This window comes from Astatotilapia calliptera, chromosome 13 (assembly GCF_900246225.1).
Source record: "Astatotilapia calliptera chromosome 13, fAstCal1.2, whole genome shotgun sequence".
Classification (NCBI taxonomy): domain Eukaryota; kingdom Metazoa; phylum Chordata; class Actinopteri; order Cichliformes; family Cichlidae; genus Astatotilapia; species Astatotilapia calliptera.
The window spans coordinates 27,860,799-27,883,266 of NC_039314.1; the positions used below are offsets into that span (position 1 = coordinate 27,860,799).

The following is a 22,468-nucleotide window of genomic DNA, read 5'->3' on the forward strand; positions in this document are numbered from 1 at the left end:
GCACGTCTCTTGACTGGCACTAGAAAGTACGACTCCATCACTCCTGTTCTGGCCAACTTACACTGGCTTCCTATTAAATACCGAATTGATTTTAAAATTTTATTGTTATAAAATCCTCAACAATATGGCACCTGACTACCTAGCTGATCTCCTCTGTCTGTATAGCCCTCAGAGAGCACTAAGATCATCGGGCCAACTGCTCTTAGTGCAACCTAGGTCTCGGCTGAAGACCAGAGGAGACCGTGCCTTTGCCGTTGCTGCACCCAGGTTATGGAATACTCTTCCTCTTCATATTCGCGCATCAGATTCCATTCAGTCTTTTAAATCACGTCTAAAAACTTATTTGTTTAACCTGGCATTCAAGGCTAATTAGGGTAATTTACATCTGGCTCTGCATTTAGATTATGTAATTATTTTATATTTTATTTATTTTATTTATATCTGTAATTTATATTTTATATTGTGATATTTTTTTATCTGTATCATGATTTTACTGGAAAGCACTTTGGTGTACTTCGATCTTTAAAATGTGCTATATAAATAAATTTTGATTTGATTTGATTATGAATAACACACAAATTACTGGGAAATGATTCAAGGATGACTTTTGACATTTGATGGCACATGAGGGACAGAAAATTGTGCATTATTCATTTAATTTTGTTTAATTTCATTTTGCAGGTAAAATCTTATAAATAATATAAATATACTGTACCAGATATATGGTTAAAAGCTGTATGTCATGTGTAGTCCCTATGCGCAGGTCCCTGCAGTGTACAAATAATAATTAAATTAAACAATTAGTGTTTGTTTGAATTGACATGTCAGCTGTTTAATAATGTTAAACCATCGTAAAGTACAGTAAATGTAGAGCAATGTATTTTTTGTGCAGCTCAGGAGACTTAGGCATCATGTGACATGGCTAAATTTACTTTGTCAGGAGGAAGCACGACAGATATGTAATTTACACTGACAGAATGTCAGATTATTATTTAATATTTCATAAATCTGATGTATTTATTATTTTATATATTATTTATACCTGCAGAGAGACAGACATCCATTCACATATACATCTTACTCTCATATTTCTGTCCTTTTTATCTGTTTCAGTGCATCTTTTCTACACAACTGGGACATGGAGTAAAATAGTGTCCAGTGCTCTAAACCTGTTTTCACTGCTGCATTTGTAGAATTGTTTTCTACATGCTAGTGCACTAACTTATAAATGAAGACAGAATTAAAAACCATGATGACATGCTGGGAGCTCCAGGTTAGATTAGTCTAGTTAGCTATCATCAAGATAAGGTCATTTCACATTATTTAATTAATTTATTTCATGTTTTCTTAATTGATTTATATTTAGTAGATTAACTATTTCATAAATTAATCATATAACTGGTTAAGGTTCCAGCTGTTGATGGTGGTCTCCTTCACTCTGCCTGGCTGTGTTTTGTTTACAGCTATTTTTATCTTGTTTATTTAGATTTTCTATTCATTCTGTGCAATGCTGCAAATGTTGGTATCGATTCAATATCAAGTAAATACAGGGCTAATATTACTGATGCCAATACCAATATAAATACTATACTGGCAGCTTATAAGAGCAGTGTGTCATGCTTTATAAGATGAATCATCATAAATTTGTGAATTCTAGACACATTTTAATAATCAAATAATCTAAATATTTATATATATTCAACAAAACACCAGCTTTTCGTGTTTTGGGGAGATTTGTTTCTCTAAAATGCTTTTGGTCATCTTCTGATGTTTAAATGTGCTCTAGACTATAAATTAAATGTGAGAGTCAACACTCCTTATCCATCTTCACTCTAATGATGATTTGGATCTAAGTTTCCCTACTTCAGAGTCTGTCTTCTGATGCTTTTACTACTTGCTTATCCGCAGTGGTACTTAGTAATGGTCTGCTGGAAAATTGAGGCACAGCCGTATTTATTTGTACAAGTACAACCCTGATGAGGTGATCACGTCAGCCTGGCTGTCATCTGAATGCTGCTTCAGTTGAAGGATCAAAGAAAATGTCTCACACAAAAGAACCAAACTGGCTTAAATCTGATCCCTGATCGAGGTGCAGAAACTTAACTTAAAATAGTTTCTGTTCATTGTGCATATTTTATGGATTATTTCTAGGTTCATGACAGATTTTTGATTTGGTGTCAAACCTTTGAACCCCACTGTAATGTGTTGCTCAAAGGAGAACGTCGGGCTGCTGTTATGTTGGTCTCCATGGTGACATTTTTTAAGTTTAAGTTTAAGTGAGTTTCTTCCTCATTCTCTCCTGGAGAGCACTGCTGCACAGAGACATGAAACATGGGAGTTCAAATCAAAGCTGTGACAGAGGGAGTGTAATACAATCTGAATCAATTTACCCCAATCTGTCAAGTAAAAAACAAAATAATGCTAAATATGGTTGTTATTGTTGTTGTTGTTTGGGGGATGTGTTTGCTTGTTTTTAAATACGGTCGTCATGATCCCCTGGGATTGGTCTTTTTTTTTTTAGTAAGAAATATATTTCAGTTTGTGTTTCTGCTTTCTTTGATTCTTCAGTTTTGAGTTCTGGATTCTTGTGTTTTTACTTTGGGTGCCTGTGTTGATTTTATTATTATTATTGTGACTCATTTTAGTTTTGCAATATTATGACCTTTTTATAATCACTCCTGAGTCTTCAGGAGTTTTCATTTCTCTGTTCTAGTTTGAAAGTTTCTTGTTCCTGCTTGGATTTTTATTTCTTCCCCGTCATCAACCTGATTATATTCAGCTGTGCCTCATTCACATTTCTGTGCACATTTCTCTTTTTTTGCATTTACAACCCCAGTTTCAAAAAAGTTGGAGCACTGTGTAAAATGTAAACAAAAATATAATCAAATAATTAGCGACTCCCATAAAGCTGTTTTGTTTAATTCACAAAAAACATGTAAAATGTTTAAACAGAGACATTTTACTAGTTCATAAAAAGTATTAGCTCATTCTGAATTTGAAGTCATCAACATGCCTCAAAAACGTTTGAACAGAAGCAACGAAAGCCTGGAAAAGTAACCAGTACTAAAAAGAAACATCCGGAGGAACATTTTACAATTAATTTGGTTAACTGGCAACAGATCAGTACTGTGATTGGTTAGAAATTCAAAAAACATCTCACACATTCATTTGTCTGCAAAAACTATGTCTACACATTGTGGAACAATATCAGAATTTTGTTTCTCCATGTAAAATTGCAAAGACTTGAATATCTTATCATGTATAGTACCTAACATTATCAAAAGGTTCAGAGACTCTAAGGGACTCTCCGTGTGCGAGGGAAAAGGCTGAAAATGGCCCGAGACAAAGTAGAAAATAGTTCTGAAGTAAAACGAATCAATCGTGGAAATACTTTTGGGAAAACAAGAGCCTGGGTCCTCCAGACTAAAAAATGTAAAAAGGCTTGTTTTCATCCTGCTGTTAAAAAGTCTGCATTTCTGATGGGACAGAGGTGCATTAATGCCAGTGGCACTGACAGCTTGCACATCTGGAAAGGCATCACCAGTGCCAGCAACACTGAAAGGTATAGTTGGGTCTTAGAGTAAAATATGCTCCCATTTGGATCTTTTTCAGGGAAGACCTTGAATATTTCAGCAGGACAATGCTAAACTGCAGGCAGCAGCTATTATAACAGCATGGCTCTGAACTGGCCTGCCTGTACTCCAGACCTGTGATCATTTGAAAATATTTGACACATCATGAAAAGAAAAATACAACAAAGAAGAACAAGGACTGTTGGGCAGCTAGAATCCTCTGTCTGACAAGAATGGGACAGAAATTAAGAAAGCACCTTAAACATGTGGTTATCCTAACTGGGCTTTCATTAAATTGGTGAAGATGTACAGGAAAGAACCTTAGACAGCAGCCGGGGGAAATAAAATCTCCTACATGGCAGACTGAGAAACCTAACGTCCCTGTGCACCTCGGGCAAAAACTCGTTCATCCCAAGGACAAAACACCCAAACACAAACTAAAGACCAACATGTATGTTATGCAGTGCAGTGATGAGTGCTTGGAGCGTTTACCCAGGAAAAACCAATCAGCCCACAACACAAGAGAGCCACCTCAACAGCTGGGAATCCACTGCGAATGACCGACGTTGAACAGAGGTTGAGGTTTATGACACCAGTTATCAGCCATGCAGTCTTGAGATCCCTTCCCGGGTGTTTAAACGCCCACTCTCAATAGTTCACACAATGATGGCGATATCTTACACTGGTTTCACACTCACGTGATCAATACTGGGTCAATGACAATCAGGGGTTAAAAACCTGGGACTCTCTCTGGGTTGTTTTCGAACTGAAGAAGCTTTTTGGATGAGAGGAAACATCTTCACAAACCAAAAAGAAACTCGCTTGCCTTCTCTTCAGCTCTCGAGTCTACAAATTGTGTTTCGGCTTTGAGGGAATTCCCGGCAGCAGGATCAATGAAGAAATTATAACGCTTGTGCAGCACTTACAACCAATGACGATCATTATGATTATCAAAGTGAGCGTGTGATGGGGCTTCCATTGGCAGGCAGCAGGGATTAGAGGATTATTTCTCTCCCCTGTCTTTGGCCATCTCTCTATCGTTCTCGCTCCCTGGATTAGGTTTTATCTACAAAGTAATCGGGGCTTTTCTCTTGTCTGACAGGACTACAACTCCCACACTTTTACACACACAGACACACAGATACACACAGAGATTACATCGACACTGCACAGTCTACTGCGATATTGACTCAGAGACTTAAACCAGGCAGAAAGGGATGCGATAAAGCAGAAAAATCTGGATTTCCACAGGAATTATTTTGTATGAAATCTCTTCTTATCTCCGCACAAACAATATGAAACCACCTGAATGAGATTTCCTTCTCTGACGTTCTTTGCATTTGGTATAAACAAACACTCTGAGCAGTCAGATTTCATTCCAGGAGTGGTGAAAGATACCAAAATCCAAAGGTAAATATTGTATATATTCAACACCTATTGTAGAGAGCTGTTGTAGTAACAAAATACAGCTCAGACAACGAACCGGGGCTGGTACTGAGTGATCTTTTTGTTTTTCCTCCGGAAATTTTGAGCTGGCATATAAATTATTAATGGGCGCAGGATCATAGCTGTAAAGGACACCAAGGTCCTTTTTTGCATTACTTAAGGGAATTAGTGGGGCGGCGGGCGGTTTGCATACACAGTAGATATTACATCTATCTGTTATTTTAAGACAGCATGAAATGTTTTCAGGCTAAAGAAATCTTAAACTTTGGCCATTTATGGAGGATATATGGAAACATGAAATGTAATGTATGTTTTTATGTAAGACAAACAGCATTTTGAAACACCTACTGTATCCAGCAATGAAAACTATTAAAAAACAATAAAATAAGTTAAAATAAAATAACTTGTGCATTTGGGTAATTTCTGGTTAAAAAAGATATTGATATTGCCATATTGAATTTTAATATGTGTCATTTCTGCAACATTTAAATATTTGTGTAATTTATTGCTTAAGAATGTATTATTATTATTATTTATTTTGGGGGCACAGTGATGATTTAGAGGTCTTAAAAACTAAAAAGTCATGCATTAAAAATGATACACTTGGCCTCACTTTGCAGTCCTTTGAAAACTGGCGTTATATTTAATAATATCTGCGGTGAGGCGGTTGTTTTACATGCAGTCGGGCATGTTAAAAGAGAACATCAGCATTACTGTGAAGCTTGTTTCACAGACTGAATATAACGTGAAGGGAGAAGAAGACCTCAGGCTCGGCTTTCTGTGTGCTTTGCTTTTCCAGCTGCGCAGCTACATCAGCCCCAATAAACATGTCAACACTGTGAATGTTGCTTCAGGGAGTCATTTATTGTTGCCTTTGTGTGCATGTTGTTGTGTCTCCGAACATAAATGTACTCATGAATTAGAATTACAAGGCTACATTTGACTTGACCTTTACTGTGCATATATCTGTGTTGTTGCTTTGGAGCCTATCTGATTTGCTCTTGTTCACATTTAGCATCGCACTTAATACTCATCGTTTTGAATATAAAGCGTTGGTAATAATAAATGTGCAGTATCACCAGCAGGTGTCGTGACATCTCCATGAAGCTGCGCTTTTATTTTGCTCTCAGACTTTTGGCAGCAAATTCAGACCACACCACCCTTTTCCTACCAGAAGTCTTTAAACACCAACATTAGACTAAGGCGCTTGAAACAGCCAATTTAGAGTTTCCTGTGGGCGCAGTGATTTACTGAAATGCGTGTAACAGACCCACGACAGGACACGTCCACACATTCATGCTTTCCAGCATTCTTTATTATTACGGTTGCCGTTTTCACACACAGGCTGCAGCTTCCACACTCCCCCCCACACACACACATCAACAACAATAACTGCAGCAGAACCCAGCACAGACCTTAAGCCGACCGGCGAGGCGTGATTGCGCATGCCGCTCAGGTGCGTCCGCCTCCCCTGCAGCGGCACTGCAGACCACGCCCCTACACAATGTACAAAAAGAGATGGAAAGACTGTTGGATGACGCATATTGATGATTATTTAAACCCCAAATTTCATTTTCCCTTGTTTGACGTTCTGTTCTTGTGTGATTTGGCATCTCCAGATTTTCTTTTCTGTTTCCAGAACGGCCAGCCATCCCACTGAATCCTTTTCTGATGATTATTCAGTAAAGAGTGGATGGATCAACTGATGGGGCAGCTGCATCTCTCTGGTCCCGTGCCAGGTCTTTGCTGGATGTTTTCTTATTTCTTAAGAACTTTTAGAAATTGTTCATTTCTTTAGTCCTGCAATGTTGGACAAGGACGCACACTGTGCTGAGATTTTTTGAGTTTTCAGTTAATACCATGTTGGGAATCACCTTTTGCACAGAACTGTTCAAATAACCATGTTGTTAAAATTTTAAGCCTCTGGTTTTACATTTAAAATGTTCTGTTTTCTAAATGTTGGCAGAAATGAATATAGTGGCACGGTGACACAAAGGCAAACTACAATTTTTAGTGTCTGAGCTGTTTTGAATTTTAGTGCTGAGTTACAGGAGGCAACAAGCAGTTTGGTGAGTTAAAGCACGAAACAGACCAGTGCCTTTCAAATGCTTAAACACCAGAACTGAAGCTAATAATAAAGAACTGGAAAGAACCCTTCAAATGGAAAATCAGAAATGGGGGAAATAACTTGCAGAGCTGAAAACAAAGAGTATTAAAGGGCCATGACTTAAATGTATTATTTATGAGAAATTTATTTCCCATAGCTGCAGATCCTGGGAAAAGATGAAAAAAAGTTTTTTGTTTTTAGTTTAATGTTAAATTTACTCCCCCTGTCTCATTTTGTCTGCTCTCTCCAGCTGACCTGTGCATATATTGTCTCTGTTTACACCTGCTGATTGTTGGTCCTCGTAACTATGTGAACCCCGAGCTCTGTAACTTCCTGCTTCGAGTTTCCCTTTAAATGCATAACACCTGTTTATTCCAGCATTTTGGTCCATAATAATCAGCTCATGCTGCCATCTTATGACATTTTGCTGTGAATTATTTACTTTTATTGGCAGTTGTTGTTTTTAGTTGCCATTTCCAGTGTCCAAAAATAAAAGTCATTATCCTTATCAGAGGCTGATAACTCCTTTAGCTGGAGATGAGGTTGTGGAAATTGCTTTGTGTTTACTTTTCGCTGATTATCTGATTGTCATATCCCAGAATGCCACTGCAGCAAGAGCCAGAGCACTCTGTTCCAAGTTCATTATATAAGCTCCAATATTATATCCATTCATTTTCTTCTGCTTATTCAATTCAGGGTTGTCGGGAGGCTGGAGCCTATCCCAGCTGTCGTCGTGTGAGAGGTGGGGTACATCCAGGACGGGCTGCCAGTCTGACCTCACAGCAACATGATATTTACATCATAATCTGTATCTGCATGCTGCTTGTATGGTTGGCTTTCTGGTTCAAGAGATGATGGAAGAGCAGGAAAAAAATGGCTTCCTTTCCTCTCCACCATCAAGTTTTCTTAAGTTTTTATGCTTTATAATGGCACAAATGTACCTGAATAACAAAATCATTTTCATCCTCAGCTAACAATAAATGTCATTATTTTTAACTGAAGACAAGTCTTCGGTTTTATGTGCATTTCTTCTATATCATTGTAATAAATTTAATGTTTCTATTCTGCTCATAACCAGTTAATGCACAAGCCCTGTGCTGCAGAAAACTGTCTATTAGTTCTTCGGGAGATTCATATTTCATACACAAAGCACATTTACTTTCCTCCATGTAAAAAAATGATCAAACATTCATACTGCCACAGGCAAAGTGTTGTATCAAAAACATTAGCCCTTACACATACACAAGTTTAATTACTGTATATGTTATAATCCAGCAGATACACACATGCACACTGACAGACTCAAACTGTTAAAAATGCATCGTTTTGAAAAAAGGGCATCTTCAGGTTGCTGTATTAATGTGTCTGGGTTATTCAGGTTCATCTATTCTAAATATGGATCTTCGACATGTCGTTTGGGTGGAAACGCTGACAATCACACACTCATCACCACGGCTGAACTTGCTTGTCAGACACAAATTTTCCGTGAGGCTCTGTGGCTCCGGGTGGCAGCAGGGCCAGGTACACTGGAGTGACAGCACCCTCCTCTGGTGACTTGGGGGCTTTATCACCAGCCATGTCGGTGCGCACCCATCCTGGACAGCAGGCGTTCAGCAAGATCTGTTAAAAGAATAAAAGACACAGAAAATAAAAAGGAAACAAAGCAGAAACTAGGAGATAATGTTGTTGGCAACGTTAAAGATTTTAAATATTAGTTACCCCATCATTTGGTCTCTGCTTGGAAACTTGACGAGCAAGAATCATGGACAGGGCCTGAAAACACACACGTTCATAATCATAATCAAAGAAGTACGCCAATTAAGATTTAGAGCAGGTTCTTTACATGTTGATATGAACTTCATTTTCACATCAGCCGTACCGTCACCCCGACTTTAGATGTTCCATATGCTGAATCGGGCCAGCCGCCTTCTTTGTGCTTGCCTTTCTTGGCTTCGCTGACAAATTGCTGCATCAGTGCCACCAGCTCGTCCTCTGTGAGGTCCTCACTGCGGAAACGCTGCTGGAGCTCTGAGCTGCACTTGTTCAACGTAAGTGCACTGACAAAGCTGGAAACATTCACCACACGACCTGAAACACACACAGGGTAACAAACTCTTCATGTGCATCTCTCACAGCACATCAAGCAAACTCATCATCTTCCAGGAAAGATTACATTCGAGTTGGCTGTAGTGTGTCTGTATGTTTACTTATTGTCGTGCTTTGTTTTCCGCAAATTGTGATCACACATCCTGAGGGCAAAAAAAAGATATCGCTTTCCAATTACAGATAAAATGTTCAAGATGAGCCAACAGAGAACATTTTAGAACATCCACAGTCATTAATATAGTCTGAATCAAAGCCAAACTTGCTCCTCTAATCAAACGCTGACCAAAGCTGTTTATTCAAGCAGCAGCGACAGGCACGACCGGCAGATTGGATCCAGCCTCGTGTTCGTACCTCCAGCTTTAACGATCGGCAGGAAGTGAGTCAACATGTCTCTGGTGGCAAAGAAGTTTGTGTTGAGGGTCACCTCGGCCTGGACATCAAATGGAGTTTTGTCTGCCGCTGAAAAAAAACCCACAGTTCACATGTTGTCACCTCCTTATTCATCACAGCCTTAATAATTTATAGATCTTTTTATTTAATTAAAAAGAGGATTTTTAATCAAATACAATTTATTTGATTAAAAATCCTCTTTTTGTTCAGAGCTACAGGACAATTTTCAGAATGTTTACGTTATCTGACTCTTCTTCATCACAGTGGATGTTAGGGGCGAATATCTGATGGTTTTCAGGAAGACTACAACACATTCATTCACTTACATATGCACCATAGCATTTCTTATATTATTGTATAGCTGTAGTCACACATACACAGCAACCCTGAACTTTTAAAGACATCAATGATGGAAGTGCATGTGACAATGAAAGTGCAGCCCTGAGGGCTAAAACCTGAAGCTAATGCGGAGGTGTAAAAACCTGCATCTCCTCTGATGGCCGCTGGTGGTTTCTTCTAAAAGCAAGTCAGTCCCCACAGACTCCCACATTAAAATGCTCAACCTATTTTCCCTTCAGCCCAGCTGGGGGAATATGTGGCGTAGCTACTTTAAGTGACAGATCTGCTAGCTTCAGCTTGGCTTCACCTCAGCTAACTGGACTCCCTGAAGTGGGCCCCTTGAATATGTTTGTGGTGTTGGTGCCCTTTAGATCGGACCCATACAGGCTACAGTCACAGCCTGCTAACTTTAGCTGCTAACTTAAAACGTCACTCTTTGCTCCATATACGGTGAGTGTGATGAGCTACAAGCACAGCCAAACGGCTTTCTGATCATTTATGCAATGAAAAGGCCTAAAAGTGGGGGAAAGGAAATGTAGCACAGGAGGACAAATGGTTCTTGTTTATGGATACTTTAATATTTTTCAAATATTGACAAAGAATCAATTGAATAATAAATTAGTTTTAGCTTTTCAGGTCTCTAGTACAAAATCTGTGTGTGTCCATTTGACTTTACAGCCACCGACCGTCCTGCCTCCTGTGCCCACTTTGATTAGGATCCTTTCCAAAATGGACAAAAGGACAACTTTGGTTAATCTTGACTGCTGAAGTGTAAACTGTTTTAAATTCTAGATAAAGATTGATGCTCCAGCAGCATCAATCTTAGCAGTATTTTTCCAGTGTGTCTAAACAGAAGCCACAGCAGTATTAACATCCTGGCTTTCGATAGTGGGCAGGGTTGCATGCTTGAAGACCCCAGGGCCTCAGCTCTACATAGCATACCAGGTTAGTCAAAGGCAAGGAGCTAGACAAATGGTTGTGCAAGAGGCCAACAACCTCCTCACATAAACAACCTTCTGTTATAGAAACTGGGAGGAAAAAAAAAAATCATCACACAACCTACTTTCTTATTCTAGATCGGTCGCAGCAAGTTGCAGCTTTATGTTTCACATGGGATAAAAAGAAATAGTGGTGGTGTCAGTAGTACTAGACGTTGTAATTGAACTTCCTGTGTATGAGGCTGTAGTGCACAATACAGTTAAAATCAATGTATATATCTAATTCTACCTTTGAATGCTATCCCAGCATTATTGATGAGAATGTCCACTCCGCCGTACTTCCCTTTAAAGTAAGCAGCAGCAGTTTTAATGCTGTCCAAGTCATTGATGTCTAGCTGGTGAAACATGGCCTTCAGCCCCTCAGAGGACAGAACCTTCACTGAGTCCTCACCACGCCCGCTGCAACACACACAAAGCGTTACTGTCTGCCTCGGAAAACCATGCTGGTTTATTGTTTCTCACTCAGCTTCCTAGTGTGGACAACAGCATCTGTGTGTGCTCTTTGCTCTTCTTGCTGTCTTAAAATAACTGCAATATGTAATCAAATCTGCTCCTAGATGCAATTACTTTACAAACTAGCGTAAAAAATCTAAACTCATATATATCAAAAACAAATACCAACATGTGACCAGCAGATGTCGCCAATCTGCACTGAATTCAAAACTGTTAAACAGAAGGAGTCACTGTGATTCAGCACTTTTAATCTTTTCATCTTAATACCTACAATTGTTTTGTAATTTAGAGATAAATATTTGTTTTTAATTAGTTGTTTTCTGCAGATTTAAATTAATAATGATGTAACTTTATGTTTTCAAGGGGTAGAGGTTTTTTCATTGCCTTTTTTTAGGATTTTTAAGTGTTTGAAAAGGTTAGAGGCAAACATCAAATACATGGAAATAAACCAAAAATATCCTTACAGCAATAAAGTAAAACAGATGATTTTGCAGTAAAATCAGGTGCAAACATGAGTGTGGTTCAGGTGTTACCAGCTGTGGTGCTTACACATCTCTAGCAGTGAGGTAAACGTCTCCTTCAAACTGCTTGCAGAGAGCTCGGACGATGGCCAGGCCGATGCCCTTGTTACTACCTGTTACCACAGCAACCCTGGTTGACATGTCTGTTCACAAAGAGAGCAACATGTGAAGTAACATCTTAAACACACAAAGTATTAAACTCATCAATAGCTGACAAATAAACTCTATGAAAGGCCAGGGACGTCCACTCCTTCCAAATAACTGCTGAGTCACCTCCGCTAACACTAGGTAGGGCTAATGCAATAAAAGTACTCTTAAAGGATTTGCTAAGCTGCTTATAGAAACACATTTTTATTCCAGTTTAATAATACATATAAGTGTGGTTTACAGCTGTAGAACCAGCCCAACAGCAACAGTTTCAAACTAAAGCAATCATTTAAAGCATAGGTGTCAAACTCTGGCCCGCGTGCCAAAATTGGCCCGCAGCCTAATTACATTTGGCCCGCGAAGCCATACCAAATTACTATTAGAGCTGGCCTACTGGTATTATACAGCTAATATATATGTTGTTTAGTATTAAGCTTTGCTTGTTCCATATTCAGTTTTTCAGCAAAACGTGTTTGAGTCCATAAGAAAAGATTCATTCTTATATCTGGAGGAATAAATATATTTCAATAAATATTAACGTTAGCCCGCGACTTTGTCCCAGTTTTGAATTTTGGCACACTGTGTATTTGAGTTTGACACCCCTGATTTAAAGAGTCACTGTAACGACTGTTACGACCTACAGGTGTGACACAAACTTCTGGCTAAATAAATTCCAATAATCCTGCATAAATATCATTCTAACAGCTTTTTAAGCAACCACACTCAGGCTGTCAGTACTTAAAGTCTTTGACTTTAGCTTTCAGAGATGACCTGCAGGATCTAGTTATATAAAGCTGGCTAACTCATACAAACATTAGTAGAAGGCCAAACTATGGACAAATTTGTAGTCTGAAAGCTCCAAACACATCTGGGCCACTTCTGACACTCACAGTCACACAGACGCCTGGACGCAAGTGTTTGGTGTGTCAAGTTCTTTATTTCTTCAATACTAAAACATAACACAGAGGACATGTACATGTGTGTACACTGAACAGTTCTGGATGGGAAATGAATAATACAAATCAATACAGCTTCGATAAAACCTTTGAAGTATGTGATATTCAGAGGAAAATTAACCAGCCAGAGATTTGTCATATTTCATATAAGATCCATATTCTTCGTACTTTGTTTAATGTACCTGTCCTCATAGACACACCTTCCTGTTTCTGTCTCTCTCTGTCTTCCTCAATGCAGGAACTCCAGCAACACTTAAGGGAAGATGAACAACTTTAATAATTGACCAACGCGTTTCGGCTTGTGGCTTTCATCAGGGTCATGAAGTTGGTCAATTATTAAAGTTGTTCATCTTCCCTTAAGTGTTGCTGGAGTTCCTGCATTGTGAATTCTTTCATCCTCTCCATGCACCTTGGAAGTAGGTGAAGGTGTGCCAGAATTTTTTGCTGTGCTTTCTCTCTGTCTGCCTGATAGTCTCCTCCTGGTAGTAACACTTCTCTCCCACTATCTGTATCACTGGTTCACAGTGCCGCTCCCAGGCGAGTGTTGAAACAATAATTAATGTGCAAATAGCGTTATGGGATCACACACATCAAAACACGGCCAAAGAATCCATCCAGCGGCGCACACACACACACATACATACATACATACATACATACACACATACATATAGATTTGCTAGGATCTAATGTTTAGGAGATAATAAATAGATAATTCGATAATAAAGTCCAGCCTATGTCTACGCCTGCAAAAGTAGATAAAACATTTGCATTTCTTTTTAGGGTTTTTCCATGTTGTTCTGACTTTTTCCTGTTTTGGGACATAGTTTCCTTTTTTCTTTTTATGTTACTAAAAACATTTACATTATTCATCCTGTTATTAGTACTTTCTCAAATCCGGAGAGACAGAGCATCCCAGACTGAAATGCATAACACCAGATGATCTATCACACACGCAGACACACACAGTCATGCATCCATGACTGATCTAACCCATTCTGGGGTTTTGACGTTGTTACAAAAAATAAAGGTTTTCTTCTGCATTTTGTCACTGTGTAAAGACACTTGGTACAACATTAGGGGGCTTCTAGATGGACCACACACACATAGACACGAACGCACAATGATTATGTTTCAACAAAGTGGAAGCAAATTGCCATTAAAACCTAAAAGACCTCTCGTGTATTTTAATTAATTGCTCAGGCCACCTCACCTTTTTCATTCTAACACCACCCGACGGTCTGACATTAGAGCCACTCTGTCCTGCTATAACAACGGATTTTAACCGGGCAAGTTCTGCAAAATAACGACTTTTGTAACGTGATGAACTAACGTGGTGTGATATTAAAACAGGAAAAGTTTGTTGCCTAATTATCAAAACGACAAACTTTTAAATGGGGACTGGTTCTTCGCCCACACGGAAAAAAAACGCAGTTATATTAATCAGGCTGCAGACGTTTCTTACCTGCGGCTGAAGCTGTCGTCCTGACTGAAGATTACCACAGGAGTGAAGCGCTCGCAGAGGGACAAAGGAGGAGGGAGCACTGCGCAGTAATACCGCGCCTACACGGAAGACCCAGGTAACAGAGCCAGGTACATTTTTAATGCAAGATCAAGTTTAATCAGTTTTAAAAAAAAATATTCAAGAAATCAGAGTTTGAGTAATTCCTTATGAAGACCTTTGATTTGGAATTAAATTTGAAAAAATCTATTTCCTCCTCCATCTCTGAAATGTTTTGCATGGACAGTTAAGTAAACAAAACCAGTTCTTTTACTGATTCCAGTTATTCAGTTATTTCTGCTTTCACCGACACGTGTTAGCAGTGTAAACTCAACTAATTGACATTGTTTGTCCTTTAAACAAGACGCTTTAGATGGGGTAGCAATGTGGCTTTGAGGCAGCTCTTTTTATTTTTAATTAACAGTAATTTAGCGAGTTTATTAAATGTTTTGAATGGTTCCTGCTTTACTAAATGGGAATCAGAATGAAAGCTGTTTCATGTAGATGTTAACAAAAGGATGTTCTCTTAAGATTCAGCAGTTTGTGTTTTGTGATCTTCAACCAACCAGGGGCAGAGTTTTAAGGGAACCACTGATAGAAAAACATGGGAATAAATCTAAACTTTGTCATTGCAGGACGTTATACATGCAGTGAAACCTGCTGTTTCTCTGTCATGCAGATTTTTGTTTTGTGGTGCTACAATCTGATAAGTCACCAACTGTTCAGACATGCTGTCAAAGGGTGTGTGTGTGTGCGCGCGCACGTGTTTGTGTGAATCTAAAATAAAGTTTATAGGGTATCAGGTCACACAGTGGAAGCTCTATTAAGTGAAAATAACTTCAAAGAATTATTTGCTCCACCTCACCTGCGTGCATGCGTCTGCACCTTAGCAGGAAATGAAAATGAAAGTGGTGTCTAGTTCCCATCGTCAGCTGCACATATCAAAAGGTCACACGAGTTGAACGTGCAAAGAGTCAGGGCACAGCACATCATCAAATTTTCATTCCACTGCTTTAAGCTAGCCCGTATTAATGACTGCATTGTCCTTAAAAACATACATCGCTGATATGCTGCACAATGCTTAGGCCTGTCGCTGCTGCCTCACCCATTTCTCTAATCATTTCACTTTTAAACATTCTTTCAAGTGAGTCCCACGCAGCACAAAAGCAAGTTGTACAGGTTATGTGGAGGGGTGTGGAAGTTTAAACTAACGTATCTTTCTGTTAATCTGATGCATTTATAAAGATGAAGGCAAAACAGTGTTTGCTTTATCTCTGTGGCCTCTGGAGCTGCCATTCTGTGATATATATTCTTTTAGTTAAATATGTGAGTAAGAACCTGCTGATTAAACATCAACCATTGAATTATACAAACTAAAGAAACAGACACACCCAGTTACTCTCATGTGAACTTGACAGAGCTGAGTTAATCTTGATCCTGATTTCTGCAGCTGTACTCGAGTCAACCGTCAAGTTACGCAAATCAAAAAGTTCTCTGCGCGTCTAAACAAGCAGCCAGAGTTTGTTCTATTGATCCGATCACATTGTGCAGTTTGCAAACCAGCAAGCGTTTCTGCACATTTGACACTATCCTCTGCTGCAACTACACATTCAGCAAGAGGGTCAAAGACTGCATCTCTAGCACTACAGACATATAAAAGTATGAGGCTTAGAACAGAGTATGTGCTTTTGTCCAGCAAACAGCATTTTGTCAGGACAGGATGTTTATGTTTTAGCTTCCTTTGTGGTTCTGCTCTACATTGCCCCGATAAGCAAAACACCGACAGCATGGGTACAACGTGTGACCTATTCTACACCCCAGACAAGTTGCTTTAAAAACTGATTCACACCTCAAGCTCACTGCTTTTTGACAATTATTCACAATGTTGTAATTTTATATTGTATAAATAAAATTACATTGTAGCCATAAACCTATTATGTTCTTTCAAAAACATTTTCAACCTAAAGTCAATTTATTGTTTTAAAAAATCACAGTAAAGTTTTAATAACAAGCATTTTATTTTATTTTTTTTAATATCTTCATTCAGAAACAGCAAGTTTACTTTTCACATGTTAAAACACGTAAGAAAAAAAATATAGCTAAGTTTTGTTTTCATCAGTTGAACACTGTCAGTTATCAGAACATCATTTTTAAATTGATGGATTTAACCTAAAAAAAAATTTAAACTGGAAAACGTTTTGGTTTTAGCTGTGTGATACGGGCGTTTGTAGATCTAATGTATCACACTATGCCCTTAAATATTACAAATTTCATTCTGGCAAGAAAAAAGTATAAACTTATAAAATAACTACATTGTTTTTGTACATTATTTTTTTATGTCATTAGATATTCAACTTTCTATCACCATGGTTGAACTTCCTTATCGGAGACATACTTTCCATGAGGCTCAGTGGCTCCGGGGGCAAGCAGGGCCAGGTAGACCGGTGTTATGGCGCCCTCATCTGGTGACTTTGGGGCACCTGGCGCAGCGATCTCAGTGCGTACCCACCCTGGACAGCATGCATTAATCAAGATCTGTAAAAAAAAAAGAATAACAAGTATAAGAAGGGAGGCTTCAAAGACAGACCAAAATCTTTAAGAATACATAATATCATATTAAGTCCTGTTTAATTTATTTTCACACTGTTTTACGTTACAATATAAAGTGCCTTGAGACAACTGGTGTTGTGATTTGGCACTATATCAATAAAACATACTGGTCTGCTGCACAGCATAGAAGAATCAAGACAGTTGTTTATAATTTGATTTTAAGATCATAAATTTCCGTTACCCCATCTTTTGGTCTCTCCTTAGACAGATGACGAGCATGAATCATGGATAGTACCTTAAAACACAAACAAACATAATAAATGAGATTCAAGAATTTAAAACTGAAGCAAAAGCATTTTAATTGAAATTTGTCTTTGAAGTTTTCCAAATGTTTAGGGATCAAGTTGCCCTATCTGAATATTCCTCCATTTTTCAACATCCATCCCATCCATTTGCTTCTGCTTATCCTTTTCAGGGTCGCGGGGGGTGCTGGAGCCTACCCCAGCTGTCATAGGGCGAGAGGCGGGATACACCCTTGACAGGTTGGCAGTCTGTCGCAAGGCTAACACACAGGGACAGACAAACATTCACTCTTACGGGCAATTTAGATTAATCAATTAACCTACAGTATCCCCACAAACTGCATGTCTTTGGAAGGAAGCCGGAGTACCTGGGGAGAACATGCACACTCCACACAGAAAGACCCCGGCCTGATGGTGGAATTGAACTCAGGACCTTCTTGCTGTGAGGTAACAGTGCTGACCACTGTGCCACTGTGCTCATTTATTTGAGCATATTTTGCAACCTCGTCAGGTAAAAATCTAAAGACAAAGTGTTCAGTTGTACCGTCACTCCAATTTTGGATACTGCATACGACATATCAGGCCAGCCGCCTTGCTTGTGTTCTCCTTTCTTGGCCTCATCAACAAATCGTTGCATCAGTACCACCAGCTCGTCCTCTGTGATGTCCTCACTGTGGAAGCGTTGCTGGAGTTCTGGGCTGCACTGTTTCAAACCGCTGGCGCTAAGCATGCTGGAGACGTTCACCACACGGCCTACAACACATACAATTAATGCCATTCCTTCCTCTAGGTTTTATGGAAACCATCAGTAGTAATTACCTCTCACTGTTGCTCCAAAGCAACACCTAGCATGATGCTACTTCCACCATGCTTTACAGTTAGTCTGAATCTGAAGGAGTCTGAATATTTTTATTAAAATAAAACCCCAAAAAAACTTGAGCAGCAGTAGACTGGAATGAGCTCTGCATCTGTACCTCCAGCTTTGACGAGTGGCAAGAAGTGAGTCAACACGTCTCTGGTGGCAAAGAAGTTTGTCCTCAGGGTCACCTCTGCCTGGACACCAAATGGAGTTGTGTCTGACGCTAAAAGGAAAAGAGATAACGTGTTGAATCATCAATTTCAATTTATAGCTGCAGTTTCAGATTATTGTATATGTGGATCCAGTTCGACATCCATCAGTATATATTTATGATTCTACCTTTGAATGCTGTTCCAGCATTGTTGATGAGAATGTCCACTCCATCATACTTCCCTTTAAAGTAGGCAGCAGCGTTTTTAATGCTGTTCAAGTCATTGATGTCCAGCTGGTGGAACTTGGGTTTGAGTCCCTCTGAGTTCAGAGTCTTCACTGCTTCCTCACCCCGACCTCTGCAAAAGGACCAAAAACATTTCATTTACTGTTACTTTCAGTGCTCAGTGGGTTTTTTAACTCTCTCTTCCTTTTGATCTTACATTTCCATAAAGCCAAGCCAACTTTATTTCTAAAGAACTTTAAAAACAGCTAGCACTGACCAAAGTAAAGTGCTAATATTAAAATGTAAAGTAGAGTTTAATATTTATTCTAAGTGAAGGTTTTCCATAAAATGTTACTTTTTTTTATGCATGCCGATCAGAAATGCCACACATTCCCTTTCACAGTTATGCTGATGCCATCCATTGGATTGGATGTGTCTGTCCCACTGTTTAACTATCTGTATACATGATGTTAAAGACTAGTTAACGCAGAACTTTTATACCCTAAATGAAAATAAGACTGAAGTTATTGATTTTGGAAGTCATACCCCTTTGGATAAGTTAACAGATACCCTCAGTCCTCCTTCCTGTCATCATTCCCAGACTGTAAGAAATCTTGGAGTGTTTTTAGATAGAGCTTTTAAATTAGAGAGGCAAGCGTCCACAATTGTGTAGACCAATTTTTATCAGTTCAGTGAAATTGTCAAAGTGAAACTTATCTTCCTTCAGAAGACCTTGAAAAATGTATTCATGCCTGCATCTCCACTAGACTCGACTACTGCAGTTCTCTTTATTTGGGTCTTGAACATTCATCTCGCCATCACTTGCAGTTAGTCCAAAATGCTGCAGCATGTCTTTTAACAGGTGTCAGGAGGAATGATCACATCACTCCAGCTTTAGCAAATTTGCACTGGCTCCCTGTCCATTTGATTTTCAGATTATTTTACTTTTTACTTTCAAAGTTTTAAATGGTATGGGACTCAGCTGTTTAAGCAAACACCTCAACATATACAGTATAACCTCAAAGGAGCACTGAGATCATCGAGCCAGATGCTCTTAGTACAACCAAAGTCTCGATTAAACCTTAGAGAGGATCGGGCCTTTGCTGTTGCAGCCCCTGGACTCTGGAATAACTCGCCACTCGATATTCATACTTCAGAGTTGAAACAGTCTTTAAAATTCCATCTTAAAACTCAATTTTTCACCTTGGCCTTTAATTAGAATTCAGTTTGTGTACCATTAAGTTTTTTGTTTATGTTGTCACAGTGTATTGTATTTTCTGTTCATTAACTAAGCTGTAAAGCACTTTGTTCAACTATGTTGTTTTAAATGTGCTATAGAAATAAAATTGACATTGACGTTGACATTAACTCTGGCAGTTGGTGAATATTCATGAATATTTACATGAATATTACATTTTCCCCAAAACTTTAAAACTTAAAACACAGTCTTCAAGGATATTGTAATAATGTCCACAAGTGCTATTAAATCCACATAGATTGCAGTTAAGGATGTGACTGCAGTTATATTTGTCCCACATGACCCAGGCTCGGTCCAGGTGGTACCAGGTAAAGATACCTACACATCTCTGGAGGTGACGTAAACGTCTCCATTGAACTGCTTGCAAAGCGCTCGGACGATGGCCAGACCGATGCCTTTGTTACTGCCGGTGACCACGGCAACCTTGGTCGACATGTCTGCACAGAGAGAGAGAGAGAGCTACAATGCAGAACAAAAGATAATTATATATTGACTTTGACTACTTTACGTGAGCATCCAGTCTGAGCTACATTTTCCTTACAAAAATCTAATACAATTCATTTCAGTTTTATTTATATAGCGCCTAATCACAGCAGTTGCCTCAAGGTGCTTTATATTGTGACGTAGAGACCCTACAATAATACGGAGTAAAGAGAAACCGAAATCCAACAATCAGATGGCGTCCTATGAGCGATCGCTTTTTAATAGTGGGAAAGAAAAACTCGCTTTTAACAGGAAGACACCGAGAGGGACGGCCATCTACCGCGACCGGTTGGAAGTAAGAAAACAAGTGACTATTAAACACACAGGGTAATCACATTATTACATTAGCCAAAAAAAAAAGAGCCAGCTTTAGGTCACAGTTCACTCCACTTTGCACTATCGCTATCAGTCAACCACTTGGAACCTCATATCATGATTATATGCATTTTTCTTACATGTGCACAGCTGGAAATCAAGCAAACTCTGTACTTGGGAACTGGCAGGTTAAAGATCCATTAATTAGAAATTTTAATTTTTCACCTTCAGTCAACAACATATAACACAGAAACAAAGACTTGAGAAGATACAAAGAGATATTGGGGAGGCTAGAATACATCTGAGCACAAAGAAACAGATAGAAATAACTCTAAACACCAACAGAACCCAGAATACAAAAGTAATGAATATGCATGTATAATGCATTTTAAGCCTTACATATGTTTCATATTTAATCCGTCAGATCAAGTGGATCAAGTCATTTCCCTTGTAATAAATGTATATGCCAAATTTTGAACTACTGATCAATTTAGAATATATCAACAGGCGATCTGACATGAAGAAATGGATGAATCCGCCGTGATGAACATTTCAGACAAAAGAGAGAAGGGAGTGCGTTTTTGAGGTTTTTATACTTTTGGACATCTGTTATCACACGATATCATGTCCTGTTTTACCTAAGACGAGAAAACATAATAAAACATGTGATTTATTAAAAGTGAAAATGGCTGGAGCATTCTGAAACTGCTGAGATTTGTTATTTAAGCATGCATAACCACTTCAACTGTTAAAAGCAGCATTTGTTATTGCTAAGCTATAACTACTACTCAGCCATCTTACAGCTAAGTAGTCTTTATATTCAAAGCAGTAGTAGGAAGCCACATCCACCCCTCAACGCCTCTTATGAACCTTCTTTAAATCTCAGTTACCTCTGGGTTAATTAAATAAATAAATAAATAGATGCTAATTTGATATTGTTAGTTTGTTTTCTGCCTTTGTAAATGGCCGGTTTAGAATAATTAATGTGCCATGCATGCCTTTGCACTGTGGAAAGAAGCTAGTATACCTGAAGGGAGAACATGCAAATACAACACAGAAAGGCCCTACAATTTAAAACAGGCACCCTCTGACCTCTGTAGGTCTTTGATTCCTATGTTGTTTTGCTATTTCATTGTTCTGAGATTCCTGCATTGCCTTCAAAGACCAGTATGTACCTGCTGGATAAAGGTGCCTCAGAACCTGATCAAATATGGTGGGAACACAGAAAGTTTATCTGACAGTCTTAAGTCTTTCTCTGAACTCTGTCACCATCGTGCCATAAGAAATACACACAGCGTTGGCGTGTATAGTTTCACATTCACATCATACCATTACTGCTGTTAAATGTCAGGTCACCTTTGACCTGAACAGTGTGTAATGGGTACAATGATTAAATAACCTGTGTGAAGCGTGTATATGAAAAAGTTGTTTAACTTTAAGGCAGTTCTCTTATCAGTGTGGGGGGGGGGGCTGTAAACCGGTGAGATTTGCAGAGTCATGATGATACATCGAAACAGTAAGAACTCAAAATATATATAATAAGTAATATTGAAAAATTGTGAATTCATCATAAATCTTACATTTAATGTCAACAATGTTTGTTTTGAGGGTTTAACTGCCTGTTTCAGTACATTCCAGCTATAAAGGAGGACATGTCATGTGATTTATTTACAAAAGAGCCAGTCAACTAACAAATGTGGAACAAAAGTAAAAGGATGTTTCTTACTTACTTATGCTGCTATTGTAATGTGGAACGAAGCTGTAGCGGGACTGAGAGCGCTGCAGAGGA

At 38.7% G+C, this 22,468-nt stretch overlaps 2 protein-coding genes across 2 annotated transcripts; both read right to left on the reverse strand.

Moving 5' to 3' along the window:
* Window positions 1-8,357: 8,357 nt before the first annotated feature.
* LOC113035121 (carbonyl reductase [NADPH] 1-like) lies at window positions 8,358-14,583 on the reverse strand. Its single transcript, XM_026190441.1, has 7 exons — window positions 14,501-14,583; window positions 11,961-12,075; window positions 11,188-11,357; window positions 9,583-9,690; window positions 9,005-9,213; window positions 8,845-8,898; window positions 8,358-8,745 (listed from the first exon to the last, which is right to left on the reverse strand). The coding sequence occupies exons 2-7, from the start codon at window positions 12,071-12,073 to the stop codon at window positions 8,572-8,574; spliced, it is 828 nt and encodes a 275-aa protein (XP_026046226.1). The 5' UTR covers window positions 12,074-12,075; window positions 14,501-14,583; the 3' UTR covers window positions 8,358-8,571.
* A 2,314-nt stretch (window positions 14,584-16,897) lies between these two features.
* LOC113035122 (carbonyl reductase [NADPH] 1-like) lies at window positions 16,898-20,316 on the reverse strand. The gene is made up of 6 exons (XM_026190442.1): window positions 20,204-20,316; window positions 18,587-18,756; window positions 18,363-18,470; window positions 17,933-18,141; window positions 17,328-17,381; window positions 16,898-17,071 (listed from the first exon to the last, which is right to left on the reverse strand). The coding sequence occupies exons 1-6, from the start codon at window positions 20,314-20,316 to the stop codon at window positions 16,898-16,900; spliced, it is 828 nt and encodes a 275-aa protein (XP_026046227.1).
* Window positions 20,317-22,468: the final 2,152 nt, after the last annotated feature.

Bases quoted from the DNA above. Each gene is read 5' to 3' on its own strand.
- LOC113035121 (XM_026190441.1), bottom strand. From the start codon at position 12,073: ATGTCAACCAGGGTTGCTGTGGTAACAGGTAGTAACAAGGGCATCGGC. The intron at 9,214-9,582 runs GTACGAACACGA...TGTGTGTTTCAG, and splicing joins GCCGATCGTTAAAGCTGGAG to GTCGTGTGGTGAATGTTTCC. The intron at 8,899-9,004 runs GTACGGCTGATG...GTGTGTTTTCAG, and splicing joins CATCTAAAGTCGGGGTGACG to GCCCTGTCCATGATTCTTGC.
- LOC113035122 (XM_026190442.1), bottom strand. From the start codon at position 20,316: ATGTCGACCAAGGTTGCCGTGGTCACCGGCAGTAACAAAGGCATCGGT. The intron at 18,757-20,203 runs GTAGGTATCTTT...GTCCTTTTGCAG, and splicing joins TACGTCACCTCCAGAGATGT to AGGTCGGGGTGAGGAAGCAG. The intron at 17,382-17,932 runs GTACAACTGAAC...TTGTGTTTTAAG, and splicing joins TATCCAAAATTGGAGTGACG to GTACTATCCATGATTCATGC.